The following is a 22,447-nucleotide window of genomic DNA, read 5'->3' as shown; positions in this document are numbered from 1 at the left end:
TTTAAGAACAACCTTTCTCAAAGTGACATTGCAAGAAATTTAGGGATTTCAACATCTACGCTCCATAATATCATCAAAAGGTTCAGAGAATCTGGAGAAATCACTCCACGTAAGCGGCATGGCCGGAAACCAACATTGAATGACCGTGACCTTCCATCCCTCAGACGGCACTGTATCAAAAACCCACATCCATCTCTAAAGGATATCACCACATGGGCTCAGGAACACTTCAGAAAACCACTGTCACTAAATACAGTTGGTCGCTACATTTGTAAGTGCAAGTTAAAGCTCTAATATGCAAAGCCAAAGCCATTTATCAACAACATCCAGAAACGCCGCCGGCTTCTCTGGGGCCGAGATCGTCTAAGATGGACTGATGCAAAGTGGAAAAGTGTTCTGTGGTCTGACGAGTCCACATTTCAAATTGTTTTCGGAAATATTCGACATCGTGTCATCCAGACCGAAGGGGAAGCGAACCGTCCAGACTGTTATCCACGCAAAGTGTAAAAGCCAGCATGTGTGATGGTATGGGGGTGCATTAGTGGCCAAGGCATGGGTAACTTACACATCTGTGAAGGCACCATTAAAGTCCTACTAAAAGCCACTACTAGCCACCACGCAGTCTGATAGTTTATATATCAATGATGAAATATTAACATTGCAACACATGCCAATACGCCCGCTTTACTTTACTAAATTGTAATTTTAAATTTCCCGGGAGTTTCGTCTTGAAAACGTTGTGTAATGATGACGTGTACGCGTGACATCACAGGCTGTTAGGAATATGAGCGCTGCACACACACACAGCTAAAAGTGGTCTGCTTTAACGGCATAATTACACAGTATTTTGGACATCTGTGTTGCTGAATCCTTTGCAATTTGTTCAATTAATATTGGAGAAGTCAAAGTAGAAAGATGGAGTTGGGAAGCTTTAGCCTTTAGCCACACAAACACACGGTGATTCCTTGTTTAAAATTCACGGAGGTGAAACTTTACTATGGATCAGAACGGTCAAGCGAACATGGATCCTGACCGAATGTCAGCCAGCAGGTTTCGGTGAGAAAATTGTGGTAAAAAGTCGCTTCTTACCGGATATCAGCGGAGCTTGTGCCGCCCATAAAGCTGCCGTCGACTTCCCTGAGACACTGGCGTCAAAATACCCGACTATCAGGTACTGTTAAACTCACTAAAACACTAGCAACACAATAGAAAGATAAGGGATTTCCCAGAATTATCCTAGTAAATGTGTCTAAAAACATCTGAATCCGTCCCAATGCAATCGCGTTTTTTATTTTTTTAACTGTATTTTTTTTTTTTTCTAGTCCGCCGCTATCAATATCCTCAAACACGAATCTTTCATTCTTGCTCAAATTAATGGGGAAATTGTCGTTTTCTCGGTCCGAATAGCTGTTTTTGTTGGAGGCTCCCATTAAAAACAATGTGAATATGTGAGGAGCCATCACACTTGTGATGTCATCGTCTGCTACTTCCGTACAGGCAGGGCTTTTCTGTTAGCCACCAAAAGTTGCAAACTTTATCATTGATGTTCTCTACTAAAATCCTTTCAGAAAAAATATGGCAATATCGCGAAATGATGAAGTATGATCACATAGAATGGAGCTGCTATCCCCGTTTAAATAAGAAAATCTCATTTCAGTAGGCCTTTAATGCTGAAAGGTACATACAGGTTTTGGAACAACATATGCTGCCACCTTTTTCATGGACGCCCCTGCTTATTTCAGCAAGATAATATCAAGCCATATTCAGCACGTGTTACAACAGCGTGGCTTCTTAAAAAAAGAGTGTGGGTACTTTCCTGGCCCGCCTGCAGTCCAGACCTGTCTCCCATGGAAAATGTGTGAAGTGTAAAATAGGACAGCGGAGACCCCGGACTGTTGGACTGAAGCTCTACATAAAACAAGAATGGGAAAGAATTCCACTTTCAAAGCTTCAACAATTAGTTCCCAAAGGTTTATTGAGTGTTGTTAACAGAAAAGGTGATGTAACACAGTGGTGAACATGCCCTTTCCCAACTACTTTGGCACGTGTTGCAGTCATGAAATTCTAAGTTAATTATCATTTGCAAAAAAAAAATAAAGTTTATGAGTTTGAACATGAAATATGTTGTCTTTGTAGCATATTCAACTGAATATGGCTTGAAAAGGATTTGCAAATCATTGTATTCTGTTTATATTTACATCTAACACCATTTCCCAACTCATATGGAAACGGGGTTTGTAGAACATATAGAACATGCTATACTTTTACCAAACAATCTGTCGCTCCTAATCGCTAAATTCGATGAAATCTTATACGTCTAGTCTCTTACGTGAATGAGCTAAATAATATTATTTGATATTTTACGGTAATGTGTTAATAATTTCACACATAAGTCGCTCCTGAGTATAAGTCGCACCCCCGGCCAAACTATGAAAAAAACTGCGACTTATAGTCCCAAAAATACGGTAGATAGATAGATGTATGGATAGATAGATAGGTGGATGGATGGATAGATAGATAGATCGATAGTACTTTATTGATTATTTTATTGATTCTTTCAGGAGAGTTCCATCAGGAAAATTTAAATTCCAGCAGCAGTGTACAGAATTGAGATCAAATTTAAAAAGTAAATAATGGGGGTGTAAATGGAAATAAAATAAAAACATATTACAATAAGAATACAAATAAAAAGCAACAATAAGAATATAAATATGACAGTAAAAATAAGAATATAAGAAGAGAAACTAGGCAGTAGTGAGCATGTTATTGTTTTGCATCCCCTGTCATCCTAGTACTCAAATGTACCAATGAAAGTATTGTCTGTTGAACTTTGACCCACATCATCAGGGGTTGGCTGGAGAGAGAGAAGAGACAAGGACTGCAGCACCAACACACCTGGTTCATCATGTCCTCTCTCTGGTGGCAGCAGTGGAAGGACTACACTCATTATGTACGTCTCATTTGCATATGTGCACTACACTCATTATGTACGTCTCATTTGCATATGTGCACTACACTCATTATGTACGTCTCATTTGCATATGTGCACTACACTCATTATGTACGTCTCATTTGCATATGTGCTCTACACTCATTATGTGCGTCTCATTTGCATATGTGCTCTACACTCATGATGTGCGTCTCATTTGCATATGTGCACTACACTCATTATGTACGTCTCATTTGCATATGTGCTCTACACTCATTATGTGCGTCTCATTTGCATATGTGCTCTACACTCATGATGTGCGTCTCATTTTCATATGTGCACTACACTCATGATGTACGTCTCATTTGCATATGTGCACTACACTCATTATGTGCGTCTCATTTTCATATGTGCACTACACTCATTATGTACGTCTCATTTGCATATGTGCACTACACTCATTATGTGCGTCTCATTTTCATATGTGCACTACACTCATTATGTACGTCTCATTTGCATATGTGCTCTACACTCATTATGTGCGTCTCATTTGCATATGTGCACTACACTCATTATGTGCGTCTCATTTGCATATGTGCTCTACACTCATGATGTGCGTCTCATTTGCATATGTGCACTACACTCATGATGTGCGTCTCATTTGCATATGTGCACTACACTCATTATGTGCGTCTCATTTTCATATGTGCACTACACTCATTATCTCATTTGCATATGTGCACTACACTCATGATGTGCGTCTCATTTTCATATGTGCACTACACTCATTATGTGCGTCTCATTTTCATATGTGCTCTACACTCATTATGTACGTCTCATTTGCATATGTGCACTACACTCATGTTGTGCGTCTCATTTTCATATGTGCACTACACTCATTATGTGCGTCTCATTTTCATATGTGCACTACACTCATTATCTCATTTGCATATGTGCACTACACTCATGATGTGCGTCTCATTTTCATATGTGCACTACACTCATTATGTGCGTCTCATTTTCATATGTGCACTACACTCATTATCTCATTTGCATATGTGCTCTACACTCATTATGTGCGTCTCATTTTCATATGTGCACTACACTCATTATGTGCGTCTCATTTGCATATGTGCACTACACTCATGTGCGTCTCATTTTCATATGTGCACTACACTCATTATCTCATTTGCATATGTGCACTACACTCATTATGTGCGTCTCATTTTCATATGTGCACTACACTCATTATCTCATTTGCATATGTGCACTACACTCATGATGTGCGTCTCATTTTCATATGTGCACTACACTCATTATGTGCGTCTCATTTTCATATGTGCACTACACTCATTATCTCATTTGCATATGTGCACTACACTCATGATGTGCGTCTCATTTTCATATGTGCACTACACTCATTATGTGCGTCTCATTTTCATATGTGCACTACACTCATTATCTCATTTGCATATGTGCTCTACACTCATTATGTGCGTCTCATTTTCATATGTGCACTACACTCATTATGTGCGTCTCATTTGCATATGTGCACTACACTCATGTGCGTCTCATTTTCATATGTGCACTACACTCATTATCTCATTTGCATATGTGCACTACACTCATTATGTGCGTCTCATTTTCATATGTGCACTACACTCATTATGTGCGTCTCATTTGCATATGTGCACTACACTCATGTTGTGCGTCTCATTTTCATATGTGCTCTACACTCATTATGTGCGTCTCATTTGCATATGTGCACTACACTCATTATGTGCGTCTCATTTTCATATGTGCACTACACTCATTATCTCATTTTCATATGTGCTCTACACTCATTATGTGCGTCTCATTTTCATATGTGCACTACACTCATTATGTACGTCTCATTTGCATATGTGCTCTACACTCATTATGTGCGTCTCATTTGCATATGTGCACTACACTCATTATGTGCGTCTCATTTGCATATGTGCTCTACACTCATGATGTGCGTCTCATTTGCATATGTGCACTACACTCATGATGTGCGTCTCATTTGCATATGTGCACTACACTCATTATGTGCGTCTCATTTTCATATGTGCACTACACTCATTATCTCATTTGCATATGTGCACTACACTCATGATGTGCGTCTCATTTTCATATGTGCACTACACTCATTATGTGCGTCTCATTTTCATATGTGCACTACACTCATTATCTCATTTGCATATGTGCTCTACACTCATTATGTGCGTCTCATTTTCATATGTGCACTACACTCATTATGTGCGTCTCATTTGCATATGTGCACTACACTCATGTGCGTCTCATTTTCATATGTGCACTACACTCATTATCTCATTTGCATATGTGCACTACACTCATTATGTGCGTCTCATTTTCATATGTGCACTACACTCATTATGTGCGTCTCATTTGCATATGTGCACTACACTCATGTTGTGCGTCTCATTTTCATATGTGCTCTACACTCATTATGTGCGTCTCATTTGCATATGTGCACTACACTCATGATGTGCGTCTCATTTTCATATGTGCACTACACTCATTATGTGCGTCTCATTTTCATATGTGCACTACACTCATTATCTCATTTGCATATGTGCTCTACACTCATTATGTGCGTCTCATTTTCATATGTGCACTACACTCATTATCTCATTTTCATATGTGCACTACACTCATGTGCGTCTCATTTTCATATGTGCACTACACTCATTATCTCATTTGCATATGTGCACTACACTCATTATGTGCGTCTCATTTTCATATGTGCACTACACTCATTATGTGCGTCTCATTTGCATATGTGCACTACACTCATGTTGTGCGTCTCATTTTCATATGTGCTCTACACTCATTATGTGCGTCTCATTTGCATATGTGCACTACACTCATTATGTGCGTCTCATTTTCATATGTGCACTACACTCATTATCTCATTTGCATATGTGCACTACACTCATGATGTGCGTCTCATTTTCATATGTGCACTACACTCATTATGTGCGTCTCATTTTCATATGTGCACTACACTCATTATCTCATTTGCATATGTGCTCTACACTCATTATGTGCGTCTCATTTTCATATGTGCACTACACTCATTATCTCATTTTCATATGTGCACTACACTCATTATGTGCGTCTCATTTTCATATGTGCACTACACTCATTATCTCATTTTCATATGTGCACTACACTCATGTGCGTCTCATTTTCATATGTGCACTACACTCATTATCTCATTTGCATATGTGCACTACACTCATTATGTGCGTCTCATTTTCATATGTGCACTACACTCATTATGTGCGTCTCATTTTCATATGTGCACTACACTCATTATGTGCGTCTCATTTTCATATGTGCACTACACTCATTATGTGCGTCTCATTTGCATATGTGCACTACACTCATGTTGTGCGTCTCATTTTCATATGTGCTCTACACTCATTATGTGCGTCTCATTTGCATATGTGCTCTACACTCATTATGTGCGTCTCATTTGCATATGTGCACTACACTCATTATGTGCGTCTCATTTTCATATGTGCACTACACTCATTATCTCATTTGCATATGTGCACTACACTCATGATGTGCGTCTCATTTTCATATGTGCACTACACTCATTATGTGCGTCTCATTTTCATATGTGCACTACACTCATTATCTCATTTGCATATGTGCTCTACACTCATTATGTGCGTCTCATTTTCATATGTGCACTACACTCATTATCTCATTTTCATATGTGCACTACACTCATTATGTGCGTCTCATTTTCATATGTGCACTACACTCATTATCTCATTTTCATATGTGCACTACACTCATGTGCGTCTCATTTTCATATGTGCACTACACTCATTATCTCATTTGCATATGTGCACTACACTCATTATGTGCGTCTCATTTTCATATGTGCACTACACTCATTATGTACGTCTCATTTGCATATGTGCACTACACTCGTTATGTACTTCTCATTTGCATATGTGCACTACACTCATTATGTGCGTCTCATTTTCATATGTGCACTACACTCATTATCTCATTTGCATATGTGCACTACACTCATGATGTGCGTCTCATTTTCATATGTGCACTACACTCATTATGTGCGTCTCATTTTCATATGTGCACTACACTCATTATCTCATTTGCATATGTGCTCTACACTCATTATGTGCGTCTCATTTTCATATGTGCACTACACTCATTATCTCATTTTCATATGTGCACTACACTCATTATGTGCGTCTCATTTTCATATGTGCACTACACTCATTATCTCATTTTCATATGTGCACTACACTCATGTGCGTCTCATTTGCATATGTGCACTACACTCATTATGTGCGTCTCATTTTCATATGTGCACTACACTCATTATGTGCGTCTCATTTTCATATGTGCACTACACTCATTATCTCATTTGCATATGTGCTCTACACTCATTATGTGCGTCTCATTTTCATATGTGCACTACACTCATTATCTCATTTTCATATGTGCACTACACTCATTATGTGCGTCTCATTTTCATATGTGCACTACACTCATTATCTCATTTTCATATGTGCACTACACTCATGTGCGTCTCATTTTCATATGTGCACTACACTCATTATCTCATTTGCATATGTGCACTACACTCATTATGTGCGTCTCATTTTCATATGTGCACTACACTCATTATGTGCGTCTCATTTTCATATGTGCACTACACTCATTATGTGCGTCTCATTTTCATATGTGCACTACACTCATTATGTGCGTCTCATTTGCATATGTGCACTACACTCATGTTGTGCGTCTCATTTTCATATGTGCTCTACACTCATTATGTGCGTCTCATTTGCATATGTGCTCTACACTCATTATGTGCGTCTCATTTGCATATGTGCACTACACTCATTATGTGCGTCTCATTTTCATATGTGCACTACACTCATTATCTCATTTGCATATGTGCACTACACTCATGATGTGCGTCTCATTTTCATATGTGCACTACACTCATTATGTGCGTCTCATTTTCATATGTGCACTACACTCATTATCTCATTTGCATATGTGCTCTACACTCATTATGTGCGTCTCATTTTCATATGTGCACTACACTCATTATCTCATTTTCATATGTGCACTACACTCATTATGTGCGTCTCATTTTCATATGTGCACTACACTCATTATCTCATTTTCATATGTGCACTACACTCATTATGTGCGTCTCATTTTCATATGTGCACTACACTCATTATGTGCGTCTCATTTTCATATGTGCACTACACTCATTATCTCATTTGCATATGTGCTCTACACTCATTATGTGCGTCTCATTTTCATATGTGCACTACACTCATTATGTGCGTCTCATTTGCATATGTGCACTACACTCATGTGCGTCTCATTTTCATATGTGCACTACACTCATTATCTCATTTGCATATGTGCACTACACTCATTATGTGCGTCTCATTTTCATATGTGCACTACACTCATTATGTGCGTCTCATTTGCATATGTGCACTACACTCATGTTGTGCGTCTCATTTTCATATGTGCTCTACACTCATTATGTGCGTCTCATTTGCATATGTGCACTACACTCATTATGTGCGTCTCATTTTCATATGTGCACTACACTCATTATCTCATTTTCATATGTGCACTACACTCATGATGTGCGTCTCATTTTCATATGTGCACTACACTCATTATGTGCGTCTCATTTTCATATGTGCACTACACTCATTATCTCATTTGCATATGTGCTCTACACTCATTATGTGCGTCTCATTTTCATATGTGCACTACACTCATTATCTCATTTTCATATGTGCACTACACTCATGTGCGTCTCATTTTCATATGTGCACTACACTCATTATCTCATTTGCATATGTGCACTACACTCATTATGTGCGTCTCATTTTCATATGTGCACTACACTCATTATGTGCGTCTCATTTGCATATGTGCACTACACTCATGTTGTGCGTCTCATTTTCATATGTGCTCTACACTCATTATGTGCGTCTCATTTGCATATGTGCACTACACTCATGTTGTGCGTCTCATTTTCATATGTGCTCTACACTCATTATGTGCGTCTCATTTGCATATGTGCACTACACTCATTATGTGCGTCTCATTTTCATATGTGCACTACACTCATTATCTCATTTGCATATGTGCACTACACTCATGATGTGCGTCTCATTTTCATATGTGCACTACACTCATTATGTGCGTCTCATTTTCATATGTGCACTACACTCATTATCTCATTTGCATATGTGCTCTACACTCATTATGTGCGTCTCATTTTCATATGTGCACTACACTCATTATCTCATTTTCATATGTGCACTACACTCATTATGTGCGTCTCATTTTCATATGTGCACTACACTCATTATCTCATTTTCATATGTGCACTACACTCATGTGCGTCTCATTTTCATATGTGCACTACACTCATTATCTCATTTGCATATGTGCACTACACTCATTATGTGCGTCTCATTTTCATATGTGCACTACACTCATTATGTGCGTCTCATTTTCATATGTGCACTACACTCATGTTGTGCGTCTCATTTTCATATGTGCACTACACTCATTATCTCATTTTCATATGTGCACTACACTCATTATGTGCGTCTCATTTTCATATGTGCACTACACTCATTATCTCATTTTCATATGTGCACTACACTCATGTGCGTCTCATTTTCATATGTGCACTACACTCATTATCTCATTTGCATATGTGCACTACACTCATTATGTGCGTCTCATTTTCATATGTGCACTACACTCATTATGTGCGTCTCATTTTCATATGTGCACTACACTCATTATGTGCGTCTCATTTTCATATGTGCACTACACTCATTATGTGCGTCTCATTTGCATATGTGCACTACACTCATGTTGTGCGTCTCATTTTCATATGTGCTCTACACTCATTATGTGCGTCTCATTTGCATATGTGCTCTACACTCATTATGTGCGTCTCATTTGCATATGTGCACTACACTCATTATGTGCGTCTCATTTTCATATGTGCACTACACTCATTATCTCATTTGCATATGTGCACTACACTCATGATGTGCGTCTCATTTTCATATGTGCACTACACTCATTATGTGCGTCTCATTTTCATATGTGCACTACACTCATTATCTCATTTGCATATGTGCTCTACACTCATTATGTGCGTCTCATTTTCATATGTGCACTACACTCATTATCTCATTTTCATATGTGCACTACACTCATTATGTGCGTCTCATTTTCATATGTGCACTACACTCATTATCTCATTTTCATATGTGCACTACACTCATTATGTGCGTCTCATTTTCATATGTGCACTACACTCATTATCTCATTTGCATATGTGCACTACACTCATTATGTGCGTCTCATTTTCATATGTGCACTACACTCATTATGTACGTCTCATTTGCATATGTGCACTACACTCGTTATGTACTTCTCATTTGCATATGTGCACTACACTCATTATGTGCGTCTCATTTTCATATGTGCACTACACTCATTATCTCATTTGCATATGTGCACTACACTCATGATGTGCGTCTCATTTTCATATGTGCACTACACTCATTATCTCATTTGCATATGTGCTCTACACTCATTATGTGCGTCTCATTTTCATATGTGCACTACACTCATTATCTCATTTTCATATGTGCACTACACTCATTATGTGCGTCTCATTTTCATATGTGCACTACACTCATTATCTCATTTTCATATGTGCACTACACTCATTATGTGCGTCTCATTTTCATATGTGCACTACACTCATTATGTGCGTCTCATTTTCATATGTGCACTACACTCATTATCTCATTTGCATATGTGCTCTACACTCATTATGTGCGTCTCATTTTCATATGTGCACTACACTCATTATCTCATTTTCATATGTGCACTACACTCATTATGTGCGTCTCATTTTCATATGTGCACTACACTCATTATCTCATTTTCATATGTGCACTACACTCATGTGCGTCTCATTTTCATATGTGCACTACACTCATTATCTCATTTGCATATGTGCACTACACTCATTATGTGCGTCTCATTTTCATATGTGCACTACACTCATTATGTGCGTCTCATTTTCATATGTGCACTACACTCATTATGTGCGTCTCATTTTCATATGTGCACTACACTCATTATGTGCGTCTCATTTGCATATGTGCACTACACTCATGTTGTGCGTCTCATTTTCATATGTGCTCTACACTCATTATGTGCGTCTCATTTGCATATGTGCTCTACACTCATTATGTGCGTCTCATTTGCATATGTGCACTACACTCATTATGTGCGTCTCATTTTCATATGTGCACTACACTCATTATCTCATTTGCATATGTGCACTACACTCATGATGTGCGTCTCATTTTCATATGTGCACTACACTCATTATGTGCGTCTCATTTTCATATGTGCACTACACTCATTATCTCATTTGCATATGTGCTCTACACTCATTATGTGCGTCTCATTTTCATATGTGCACTACACTCATTATCTCATTTTCATATGTGCACTACACTCATTATGTGCGTCTCATTTTCATATGTGCACTACACTCATTATCTCATTTTCATATGTGCACTACACTCATGTGCGTCTCATTTTCATATGTGCACTACACTCATTATCTCATTTGCATATGTGCACTACACTCATTATGTGCGTCTCATTTTCATATGTGCACTACACTCATTATGTGCGTCTCATTTTCATATGTGCACTACACTCATGTTGTGCGTCTCATTTTCATATGTGCACTACACTCATTATCTCATTTTCATATGTGCACTACACTCATTATGTGCGTCTCATTTTCATATGTGCACTACACTCATTATCTCATTTTCATATGTGCACTACACTCATGTGCGTCTCATTTTCATATGTGCACTACACTCATTATCTCATTTGCATATGTGCACTACACTCATTATGTGCGTCTCATTTTCATATGTGCACTACACTCATTATGTGCGTCTCATTTTCATATGTGCACTACACTCATTATGTGCGTCTCATTTTCATATGTGCACTACACTCATTATGTGCGTCTCATTTGCATATGTGCACTACACTCATGTTGTGCGTCTCATTTTCATATGTGCTCTACACTCATTATGTGCGTCTCATTTGCATATGTGCTCTACACTCATTATGTGCGTCTCATTTGCATATGTGCACTACACTCATTATGTGCGTCTCATTTTCATATGTGCACTACACTCATTATCTCATTTGCATATGTGCACTACACTCATGATGTGCGTCTCATTTTCATATGTGCACTACACTCATTATCTCATTTGCATATGTGCACTACACTCATTATGTGCGTCTCATTTTCATATGTGCACTACACTCATTATCTCATTTGCATATGTGCACTACACTCATGTTGTGCGTCTCATTTTCATATGTGCACTACACTCATTATGTGCGTCTCATTTTCATATGTGCACTACACTCATTATCTCATTTGCATATGTGCACTACACTCATGATGTGCGTCTCATTTTCATATGTGCACTACACTCATTATGTGCGTCTCATTTTCATATGTGCACTACACTCATTATCTCATTTGCATATGTGCTCTACACTCATTATGTGCGTCTCATTTTCATATGTGCACTACACTCATTATCTCATTTTCATATGTGCACTACACTCATTATGTGCGTCTCATTTTCATATGTGCACTACACTCATTATCTCATTTTCATATGTGCACTACACTCATTATGTGCGTCTCATTTTCATATGTGCACTACACTCATTATCTCATTTGCATATGTGCACTACACTCATTATGTGCGTCTCATTTTCATATGTGCACTACACTCATTATGTACGTCTCATTTGCATATGTGCACTACACTCGTTATGTACTTCTCATTTGCATATGTGCACTACACTCATTATGTGCGTCTCATTTTCATATGTGCACTACACTCATTATCTCATTTGCATATGTGCACTACACTCATGATGTGCGTCTCATTTTCATATGTGCACTACACTCATTATCTCATTTGCATATGTGCTCTACACTCATTATGTGCGTCTCATTTTCATATGTGCACTACACTCATTATCTCATTTTCATATGTGCACTACACTCATTATGTGCGTCTCATTTTCATATGTGCACTACACTCATTATCTCATTTTCATATGTGCACTACACTCATTATGTGCGTCTCATTTTCATATGTGCACTACACTCATTATGTGCGTCTCATTTTCATATGTGCACTACACTCATTATCTCATTTGCATATGTGCTCTACACTCATTATGTGCGTCTCATTTTCATATGTGCACTACACTCATTATCTCATTTTCATATGTGCACTACACTCATTATGTGCGTCTCATTTTCATATGTGCACTACACTCATTATCTCATTTTCATATGTGCACTACACTCATTATGTGCGTCTCATTTTCATATGTGCACTACACTCATTATGTGCGTCTCATTTTCATATGTGCACTACACTCATTATGTGCGTCTCATTTTCATATGTGCACTACACTCATTATCTCATTTGCATATGTGCACTACACTCATTATGTGCGTCTCATTTTCATATGTGCACTACACTCATTATGTGCGTCTCATTTTCATATGTGCACTACACTCATTATCTCATTTTCATATGTGCACTACACTCATGTGCGTCTCATTTTCATATGTGCACTACACTCATTATCTCATTTGCATATGTGCACTACACTCATTATGTGCGTCTCATTTTCATATGTGCACTACACTCATTATGTGCGTCTCATTTTCATATGTGCACTACACTCATTATGTGCGTCTCATTTGCATATGTGCACTACACTCATGTTGTGCGTCTCATTTTCATATGTGCTCTACACTCATTATGTGCGTCTCATTTGCATATGTGCTCTACACTCATTATGTGCGTCTCATTTGCATATGTGCACTACACTCATTATGTGCGTCTCATTTTCATATGTGCACTACACTCATTATCTCATTTGCATATGTGCACTACACTCATGATGTGCGTCTCATTTTCATATGTGCACTACACTCATTATGTGCGTCTCATTTTCATATGTGCACTACACTCATTATCTCATTTGCATATGTGCTCTACACTCATTATGTGCGTCTCATTTTCATATGTGCACTACACTCATTATCTCATTTTCATATGTGCACTACACTCATTATGTGCGTCTCATTTTCATATGTGCACTACACTCATTATCTCATTTTCATATGTGCACTACACTCATGTGCGTCTCATTTTCATATGTGCACTACACTCATTATCTCATTTGCATATGTGCACTACACTCATTATGTGCGTCTCATTTTCATATGTGCACTACACTCATTATGTGCGTCTCATTTGCTTATGTGCACGACACTCGTTATGTACTTCTCATTTGCATATGTGCACCTGCTCCAATCAAATACAGAAGTAGGAACACATGTTTGTTGACAGAAGTAGGAACACATGTTTGTTGACAGAAGTAGGAACACATGTTTGTTGACAGAAGTAGGAACACATGTTTGTTGACAGAAGTAGGAACACATGTTTGTTGACAGAAGTAGGAACACATGTTTGTTGACAGAAGTAGGAACACATGTTTGTTGACAGAAGTAGGAACACATGTTTGTTGACAGAAGTAGGAACACATGTTTGTTGACAGAAGTAGGAACACATGTTTGTTGACAGAAGTAGGAACACATGTTTGTTGACAGAAGTAGGAACACATGTTTGTTGACAGAAGTAGGAACACATGTTTGTTGACAGAAGTAGGAGCACATGTTTGTTGACAGAAGTAGGAACACATGTTTGTTGACAGAAGTAGGAACACATGTTTGTTGACAGAAGTAGGAACACATGTTTGTTGACAGAAGTAGGAACACATGTTTGTTGACAGAAGTAGGATCACATGTTTGTTGACAGAAGTAGGAACACATGTTTGTTGACAGAAGTAGGAACACATGTTTGTTGACAGAAGTAGGAACACGTGTTTGTTGACAGAAGTAGGAACACATGTTTGTTGACAGAAGTAGGAACACATGTTTGTTGACAGAAGTAGGAACACATGTTTGTTGACAGAAGTAGGAACACATGTTTGTTGACAGAAGTAGGAACACATGTTTGTTGACAGAAGTAGGATCACATGTTTGTTGACAGAAGTAGGAACACATGTTTGTTGACAGAAGTAGGATCACATGTTTGTTGACAGAAGTAGGATCACATGTTTGTTGACAGAAGTAGGAACACATGTTTGTTGACAGAAGTAGGATCACATGTTTGTTGACAGAAGTAGGAACACATGTTTGTTGACAGAAGTAGGAACACATGTTTGTTGACAGAAGTAGGAACACATGTTTGTTGACAGAAGTAGGAACACATGTTTGTTGACAGAAGTAGGAACACATGTTTGTTGACAGAAGTAGGAACACATGTTTGTTGACAGAAGTAGGAACACATGTTTGTTGACAGAAGTAGGAACACATGTTTGTTGACAGAAGTAGGAACACATGTTTGTTGACAGAAGTAGGAACACATGTTTGTTGACAGAAGTAGGAACACATGTTTGTTGACAGAAGTAGCAACACATGTTTGTTGACAGAAGTAGGATCACACGTGTTTGAGGTTTTTGAAGGTAAAACAAGTGACTCTCTTTTGCTGCATCTTGCACACTATTTCTTCTCTTTAGAACATACATCCATCTTTTTTTAACCGCCTGTCCCTTTTAGGGTGGCGGGGGGGTGCTGGAGCCTATCTCAGCGGCAATCATGTGGAAGACAGGGTACACCCTGGACAAGTCACCACCTCATCACAAGACCAACACAGACAGACAACATTCACACACTAGGGACCATTTAGTCTTGCCAATCAACCTATCCCCAGGTGCATGTCTTTGGAGGTGGGAGGGGCCTATCTCCAGGTGCATGTCTTTGGAGGTGGGAGGGGCCTATCCCCAGGTGCATGTCTTTGGAGGTGGGAGGGGCCTATCCCCAGGTGCATGTCTTTGGAGGTGGGAGGGGCCTATCCCCAAGTGAATGTATTTGAGGTGGGAGGGGCCTATCCCCAGGTGCATGTCTTTGGAGGTGGGAGGGGCCTATCCCCAGGTGAATGTATTTGAGGTGGGAGGGGCCTATCCCCAGGTGCATGTCTTTGGAGGTGGGAGGGGCCTATCCCCAGGTGCATGTCTTTGGAGGTGAGAGGAAGCCTGAGTAGAACCCACACAGTCACAGATAGAACATGCAGAGTCCACACAGAAAGGTCCCTAGTCCAGGATTGAACTCAGGACCTTGGTATTGTGACATAAAACAACAAAAAGATGTTTATGTTCATGTCTCTCATAATGATTGTTAGTTTTAGGCAACATTCCAAAAAAAAGTGCAGTCAACATTAATAGTGTATTGCTGTTTTATTTGTTTTATAGCACACTGCAATACTTTTTCCGTGTATTATTAGTACTAATAGTCATACTTAATATTAATTTGAGTCCACAAGTGTGTTCTACACTTGGAAAGTCTGAAACATTCCTTGAAGTTCCAACAACATTTGTCAAGTGTTGAGAGCCATCTTCTTGTTGGTACATGAGAGACTGTCAACATCTCTTCTTAGTTGTCCTATGTTACATCAATATTTAAATACCTGTCAACTTGGAAGTAAGTGCTTATATACTTCCTTACCCAGAAGGCTTAGCACTGGAGGCAGGAACAGGAAGTAGGTGTGGTTAATATTGTTCCACCTGGTTGTTCCTGCTTGGTCGACACAAGAAACTAACACAAGTTTTGGTTGGAGCGTTCAGAGCGAGAAAGACGCTGATTGGCCAAGAAGTTGAATTTGCTGGAATTTCTGGGATTGGGACTTGGTGAGTTCCTGGAGGGAGTGAAATAGAACCACGGTCACACAAACAAACACACCGGACCACAAGGAGTGTGGAAGTGTGAGATAGTCGAGTCTTCTTCAAATACTACGACTGCTCCACTACTTCCTAGTCGTGTTTGACAAGTCTTCCTGCAATCCAAGCCTAACTGGCTCTACTTCCTCCCCAGGAGCCAAAGAGCCTCGGCGTGGAGCAAGGATCCATCCTGACCTCTGCTGCAGACCTTGGTTGGTCAGAGGCCACACACATTGGTCAGTCTTACTCTCTGGACTGCTGTTGACATCTTGCTTAGTCTGCGGTCTATCAATGTAGCGACGATGGTCGGCCACACCTTGGTAAGTCTCACTAAAAGACCACCTTCTTCCCCTCAGCCAACGCTCACATGTCCCAGCAGGCGGCACAAAGACCAGCAGCCATTGACAACCAAGGTCTGGTTGCAAGTGAGCCCGCTAAGGTACGTGCTATTACTACACTCTTCTTCAATGTAGTCATGGTGGAAGAATTAGCAACATGCTAACCAGGGCCTTCTCTGCTGGCCTAACATCATGATCATAATTAAAGTCTTTTTTAATTGACTTTCCCTAAATTTCTACAAGTATTCATATTCTCTTCATCAGCTTAGAGTTTGTATCCAATCAGAATTCAGTTAGCTTATGTTGCCATGCCTTCAGAATCTACAATTTGTGTGCAACCACATACAGTTGATAGATCATTGCCATAGATCAGCAGTTGTTGTCAGTAAGGCCTCCTAGCTGGTCTCACCTTCAACCTGACATTGGATACTCACTGCTTTGACATCAGCAGAGCCATGTTAGCCCATTCATTTGAGAACACATACAGTTGATAGACAGTTGCCAGAGATCAGCAGTTGTTGTCAGTAAGGCCTCCTAGCTGGTCTCACCTTCAACCTGACATTGGATACTCACTGCTTTGACATCAGCAGACTGTTAGCCCATTCATTTGAGAACACATACAGTTGATAGACAGTTGCCATAGCCAATCAGATCACAAATTGTTGACAGTAGCCTATCTGGGTAGCCTGATGTTAAGGAGACTGTGATTGGATACTCACTTATCCAATCACAGGTTGCAACTTACTGAAGCAGGAAGTGTTGCAGCGTCACTTTTGGATCCACAAAGGAGGAGAAGAAAAGGTTGATAAGGTGGCAGATATATATTTGCAAGAAGGATATATAAAGAGAAAGTACATCATGTGAGAGCATGTCGGCCATGAAATGGGGAAATGCTCGCCACTTCCTCACCAATCAAGCGCCTAGGAGCGCGACCACTGGCTTTTAGGCCGTCCAAAGCCTTCTACTAATTGTGGGTTCAAATATATTATTTGTCAATTTTTTCACGTTTAACATGTTTTTTACAATTTAAATTTTCACAGTACCACATAAGATATCTTTTAATTGCTGATGCGGGTTTATTGATTTTTAAATGTTCCAGGAACTAACCTCTTTTGTACACTGTTGATGTGTTTCAATACACAGTAAAAGTGTTTGTGTATAGTGTTTCTCCAGCAATGGTCATGTGGGGACATCAATGATGCTCTTTGGAGAGGTCAGCACTGAGGGCCCAGCTGGGAAACACACCCATGCTAACAAGATGCTAACAAGATGCTAACAAGATGCTAACAAGATGCTAACAACATGCTAACAAGATGCTAACAAGATGCTAACAACATGCTAACAAGATGCTAACAACATGCTAACAAGATGCTAACAAGATGCTAACAACATGCTAACAAGATGCTAACAACATGCTAACAAGATGCTAACAAGATGCTAACAACATGCTACATGTCAGGGCAGAGCTTCATCCTGCATCTTTAGGAAGATGTGGCACTTGATCTGGACCTCAACAACAACAATACTGAATCAGTCCACTGGTCCACTTGACATGTGGATCAGGCCAGCGTGCTGATGAAATGCAATCTGAAAATAATCCAGGAGTCAAAACCGCGTCTTTTCATCCCAGTTGCCATGGCGAGGCATTCTTGTGGGCCAGCAAAAATAATCCTCCAAATAAATCAGGAAAAGAGCGGATACAAGTGAGTGAGGTAGAAGAAACGGCTCTCGGACAAACGCTGGCCCCAGGAGAGGAAAAGGGAATCAAACCCACACAATACAGTACAGTACTCTTAGCAGTACTGCAGTACACTTGGCCCTCCTTCATCTCTCTGATGAAAACACACACAGTACAGTACAGTACAGTACAGTACTCTTATGAAGTACACTTGGCCCTCCTTCATCTCTCTGATGAAAACACACACAGTACAGTACAGTACAGTACAGTACTCTTATGAAGTACACTTGGCCCTCCTTCATCTCTCTGATGAAAACACACACAGTACAGTACAGTACAGTACAGTACTCTTATGAAGTACACTTGGCCCTCCTTCATCTCTCTGATGAAAACACACACAGTACAGTACAGTACAGTACTCTTATGAAGTACACTTGGCCCTCCATCTCTCTGATGAAAACACACACAGTACAGTACAGTACAGTACAGTGCTCTTATGAAGTACACTTGTCCCTCCTTCATCTCTCTGATGAAAACACACACAGTACAGTACAGTACAGTACAGTGCTCTTATGAAGTACACTTGTCCCTCCTTCATCTCTCTGATGAAAACACACACAGTACAGTACAGTACTCTTATGAAGTACACTTGTCCCTCCATCTCTCTGATGAAAACACAGTACAGTACAGTACAGTACAGTACTCTTATGAAGTACACTTGTCCCTCCTTCATCTCTCTGATGAAAACACACACAGTACAGTACAGTACAGTACTCTTATGAAGTACACTTGTCCCTCCTTCATCTCTCTGATGAAAACACACACAGTACAGTACAGTGCTCTTATGAAGTACACTTGTCCCTCCTTCATCTCTCTGATGAAAACACACACAGTACAGTACAGTACAGTACTCTTATGAAGTACACTTGTCCCTCCTTCATTAGATCAGATTAGATTAGATAGTACTTTATTTATTCCTTCAGGAAAATTACAATTTTCAGCACAATCCCATTCAAGATCAGACAAACATTAACAAACACCCTTACACTTTACCACATCCCTCTGATGAAAACACACACAGTACAGTACAGTACAGTACAGTACAGTACAGTACAGTACAGTGCTCTTATGAAGTACACTTGTCCCTCTTTCATCTCTCTGATGAAAACACACACAGTACAGTACAGTACTCTTATGAAGTACACTTGTCCCTCCTTCATCTCTCTGATGAAAACACACACAGTACAGTACAGTACAGTGCTCTTATGAAGTACACTTGTCCCTCCTTCATCCCTCTGATGAAAACACACACAGTACAGTACAGTACTCTTATGAAGTACACTTGTCCCTCTTTCATCTCTCTGATGAAAACACACACAGTACAGTACAGTGCTCTTATGAAGTACACTTGTCCCTCCTTCATCCCTCTGATGAAAACACACACAGTACAGTACAGTACAGTACAGTACAGTGCTCTTATGAAGTACACTTTTCCCTCCTTCATCTCTCTGATGAAAAGATTCCTTCAAAGTAAGAATCATTCTTTCCAAACAGTTTGTTTTCCACATCAAAACTCTTTACAAGCTTCTAAATGCATCATCAGAATCAGAATCAGACATACTTTATTAATCCCCGAGAAGAAATTAAAGTTTTCAGCACAATCCCATTCAAGCTCAGACAAACATTACAGGGAGACAGAACAGGATGATCTTGAGCGCCATCCGGACATAAGACTGGACACTGCGCTCGGATTGCTTCGATCTCCTTTAGTGCTCGATAGTAGTCTGACTTTTCTAGAGTTAGCCATTTTCATGCATGGAAATGCTTCATTTGGGAGACAAAAAGTGCTGGTAGAAATATAAAATAGTCCAAGAAACGTGTGTCAAAAGTGTAATCATTTCCAGCATTTATCTTCTCAAACATGTTGACTGTGGACCATCGCTAGAAAGCCTGAGGGCTGCTCCTTCATCACCTGACTCTGACAGCCAATAGGAGTTGAGGACTTTACTCCGTGTTGATGATGCTGAAATCCCATCTCATTATTTGATCATTATGCATGCAAATGAGCTGTGTCAAGCCCCACCCCTAACAGGAAGTAGTGTGTAAAAATATGAAGTGACCTTGCAGGCGCCAACGTTGACCTTGGAGGGCGGGCGGCTGAAGCGCTGCTTGAAGAAGGATGAAGACTTCACCATGGTGCCAGAACCCGTGTGGCGGGCACTTTACCACTGGTATGGTGCCAACCTCAGTCTGCCACGACCAGTAAGTCACTGATCACACCCTTACACTTTACCACTGGTATGGTGCCAACCTCAGTCTGCCACCACCAGTAAGTCACTCTGATCACACCCTTACACTTTACCACTGGTATGGTGCCAACCTCAGTCTGCCACCACCAGTAAGTCACTCTGATCACACCCTTACACTTTACCACTGGTATGGTGCCAACCTCAGTCTGCCACCACCAGTAAGTCATCCCTTACACTCAACAGCAACATGAAGTCACACCTCACTTTAAAAACTACTCAAATGCAGAACACTTGGCACACGAGAACACGCCCAGAACACAAATTCAAGACCTGTGTGTCTTACCAATCATGGTGGTATCACCTTTCTCCATGTTGGTGATGTATACCTCCATGTTGGTGGTTTATACTCCATGTTGGTGATGTATACCTCCATGTTGGTGGTTTATACTCCATGTCTGTGGTTTATACTCCATGTTGGTGATTTATACATCCCATGTTGGTGATGTATACCTCCCATGTTGGTGATTTATACTCCATGTTGGTGGTTTATACTCCATCTTGGTGATGTATACCTCCCATGTTGGTGGTTTATACTCCATGTTGGTGATGTATACCTCCATGTTGGTGGTTTATACTCCATGTCTGTGGTTTATACTCCATGTTGGTGATTTATACATCCCATGTTGGTGATGTATACCTCCCATGTTGGTGATTTATACTCCATGTTGGTGGTTTATACTCCATCTTGGTGATGTATACCTCCCATGTTGGTGGTTTATACTCCATGTTGGTGGTTTATACTCCATGTTGGTGGTTTATACTCCATGTTGGTGGTTTATACTCCATCTTGGTGATGTATACCTCCCATGTTGGTGGTTTATACTCCATGTTGGTGGTTTATACTCCATGTTGGTGGTTTATACTCCATCTTGGTGATGTATACCTCCCATGTTGGTGGTTTATACTCCATGTTGGTGGTTTATACTCCATGTTGGTGATGTATACCTCCCATGTTGGTGGTTTATACTCCATGTTGGTGATGTATACCTCCATGTTGGTGGTTTATACTCCATGTTGGTGATTTATACTCCATGTTGGTGATTTATACTCCATGTTGGTGATTTATACCTCCCATGTTGGTGGTTTATACTCCATGTTGGTGATTTATACTCCATGTTGGTGGTTTATACTCCATGTTGGTGATTTATACTCCATGTTG

General features: G+C 39.8%; 1 protein-coding gene and 1 pseudogene across 5 annotated transcripts in view; one reads left to right on the top strand and one right to left on the bottom strand.

Annotated features, from left to right (window-relative positions):
- LOC133564833 (pleckstrin homology-like domain family B member 1) overlaps positions 1–22,447 on the bottom strand; it is a 689,899-nt pseudogene that overhangs the window by 36,334 nt on the left and 631,118 nt on the right.
- LOC133564831 (ubiquitin carboxyl-terminal hydrolase 32-like) overlaps positions 1–22,447 on the top strand; it is an 87,943-nt gene that overhangs the window by 5,069 nt on the left and 60,427 nt on the right. For 4 of the 5 annotated variants that reach the window (XM_061919341.1, XM_061919338.1, XM_061919340.1 and 1 more), the window contains 4 exons: positions 2,848–2,950; positions 17,118–17,199; positions 17,320–17,402; positions 21,107–21,241. In XM_061919341.1, the coding sequence (XP_061775325.1) occupies positions 2,848–2,950; positions 17,118–17,199; positions 17,320–17,402; positions 21,107–21,241 (403 nt within the window). Of the gene's footprint in view, positions 1–2,847; positions 2,951–16,763; positions 16,934–17,117; positions 17,200–17,319; positions 17,403–21,106; positions 21,242–22,447 lie in introns of those variants that run through there. The other variant, XM_061919342.1, reaches the window with a different exon arrangement.

Source organism: Nerophis ophidion, linkage group LG13 (genome assembly GCF_033978795.1).
Source record: "Nerophis ophidion isolate RoL-2023_Sa linkage group LG13, RoL_Noph_v1.0, whole genome shotgun sequence".
NCBI classification, from domain to species: domain Eukaryota; kingdom Metazoa; phylum Chordata; class Actinopteri; order Syngnathiformes; family Syngnathidae; genus Nerophis; species Nerophis ophidion.
The sequence above is the reverse complement of the archived record's forward strand: the minus strand, read 5'-3'. Positions and strand labels throughout refer to the sequence as shown.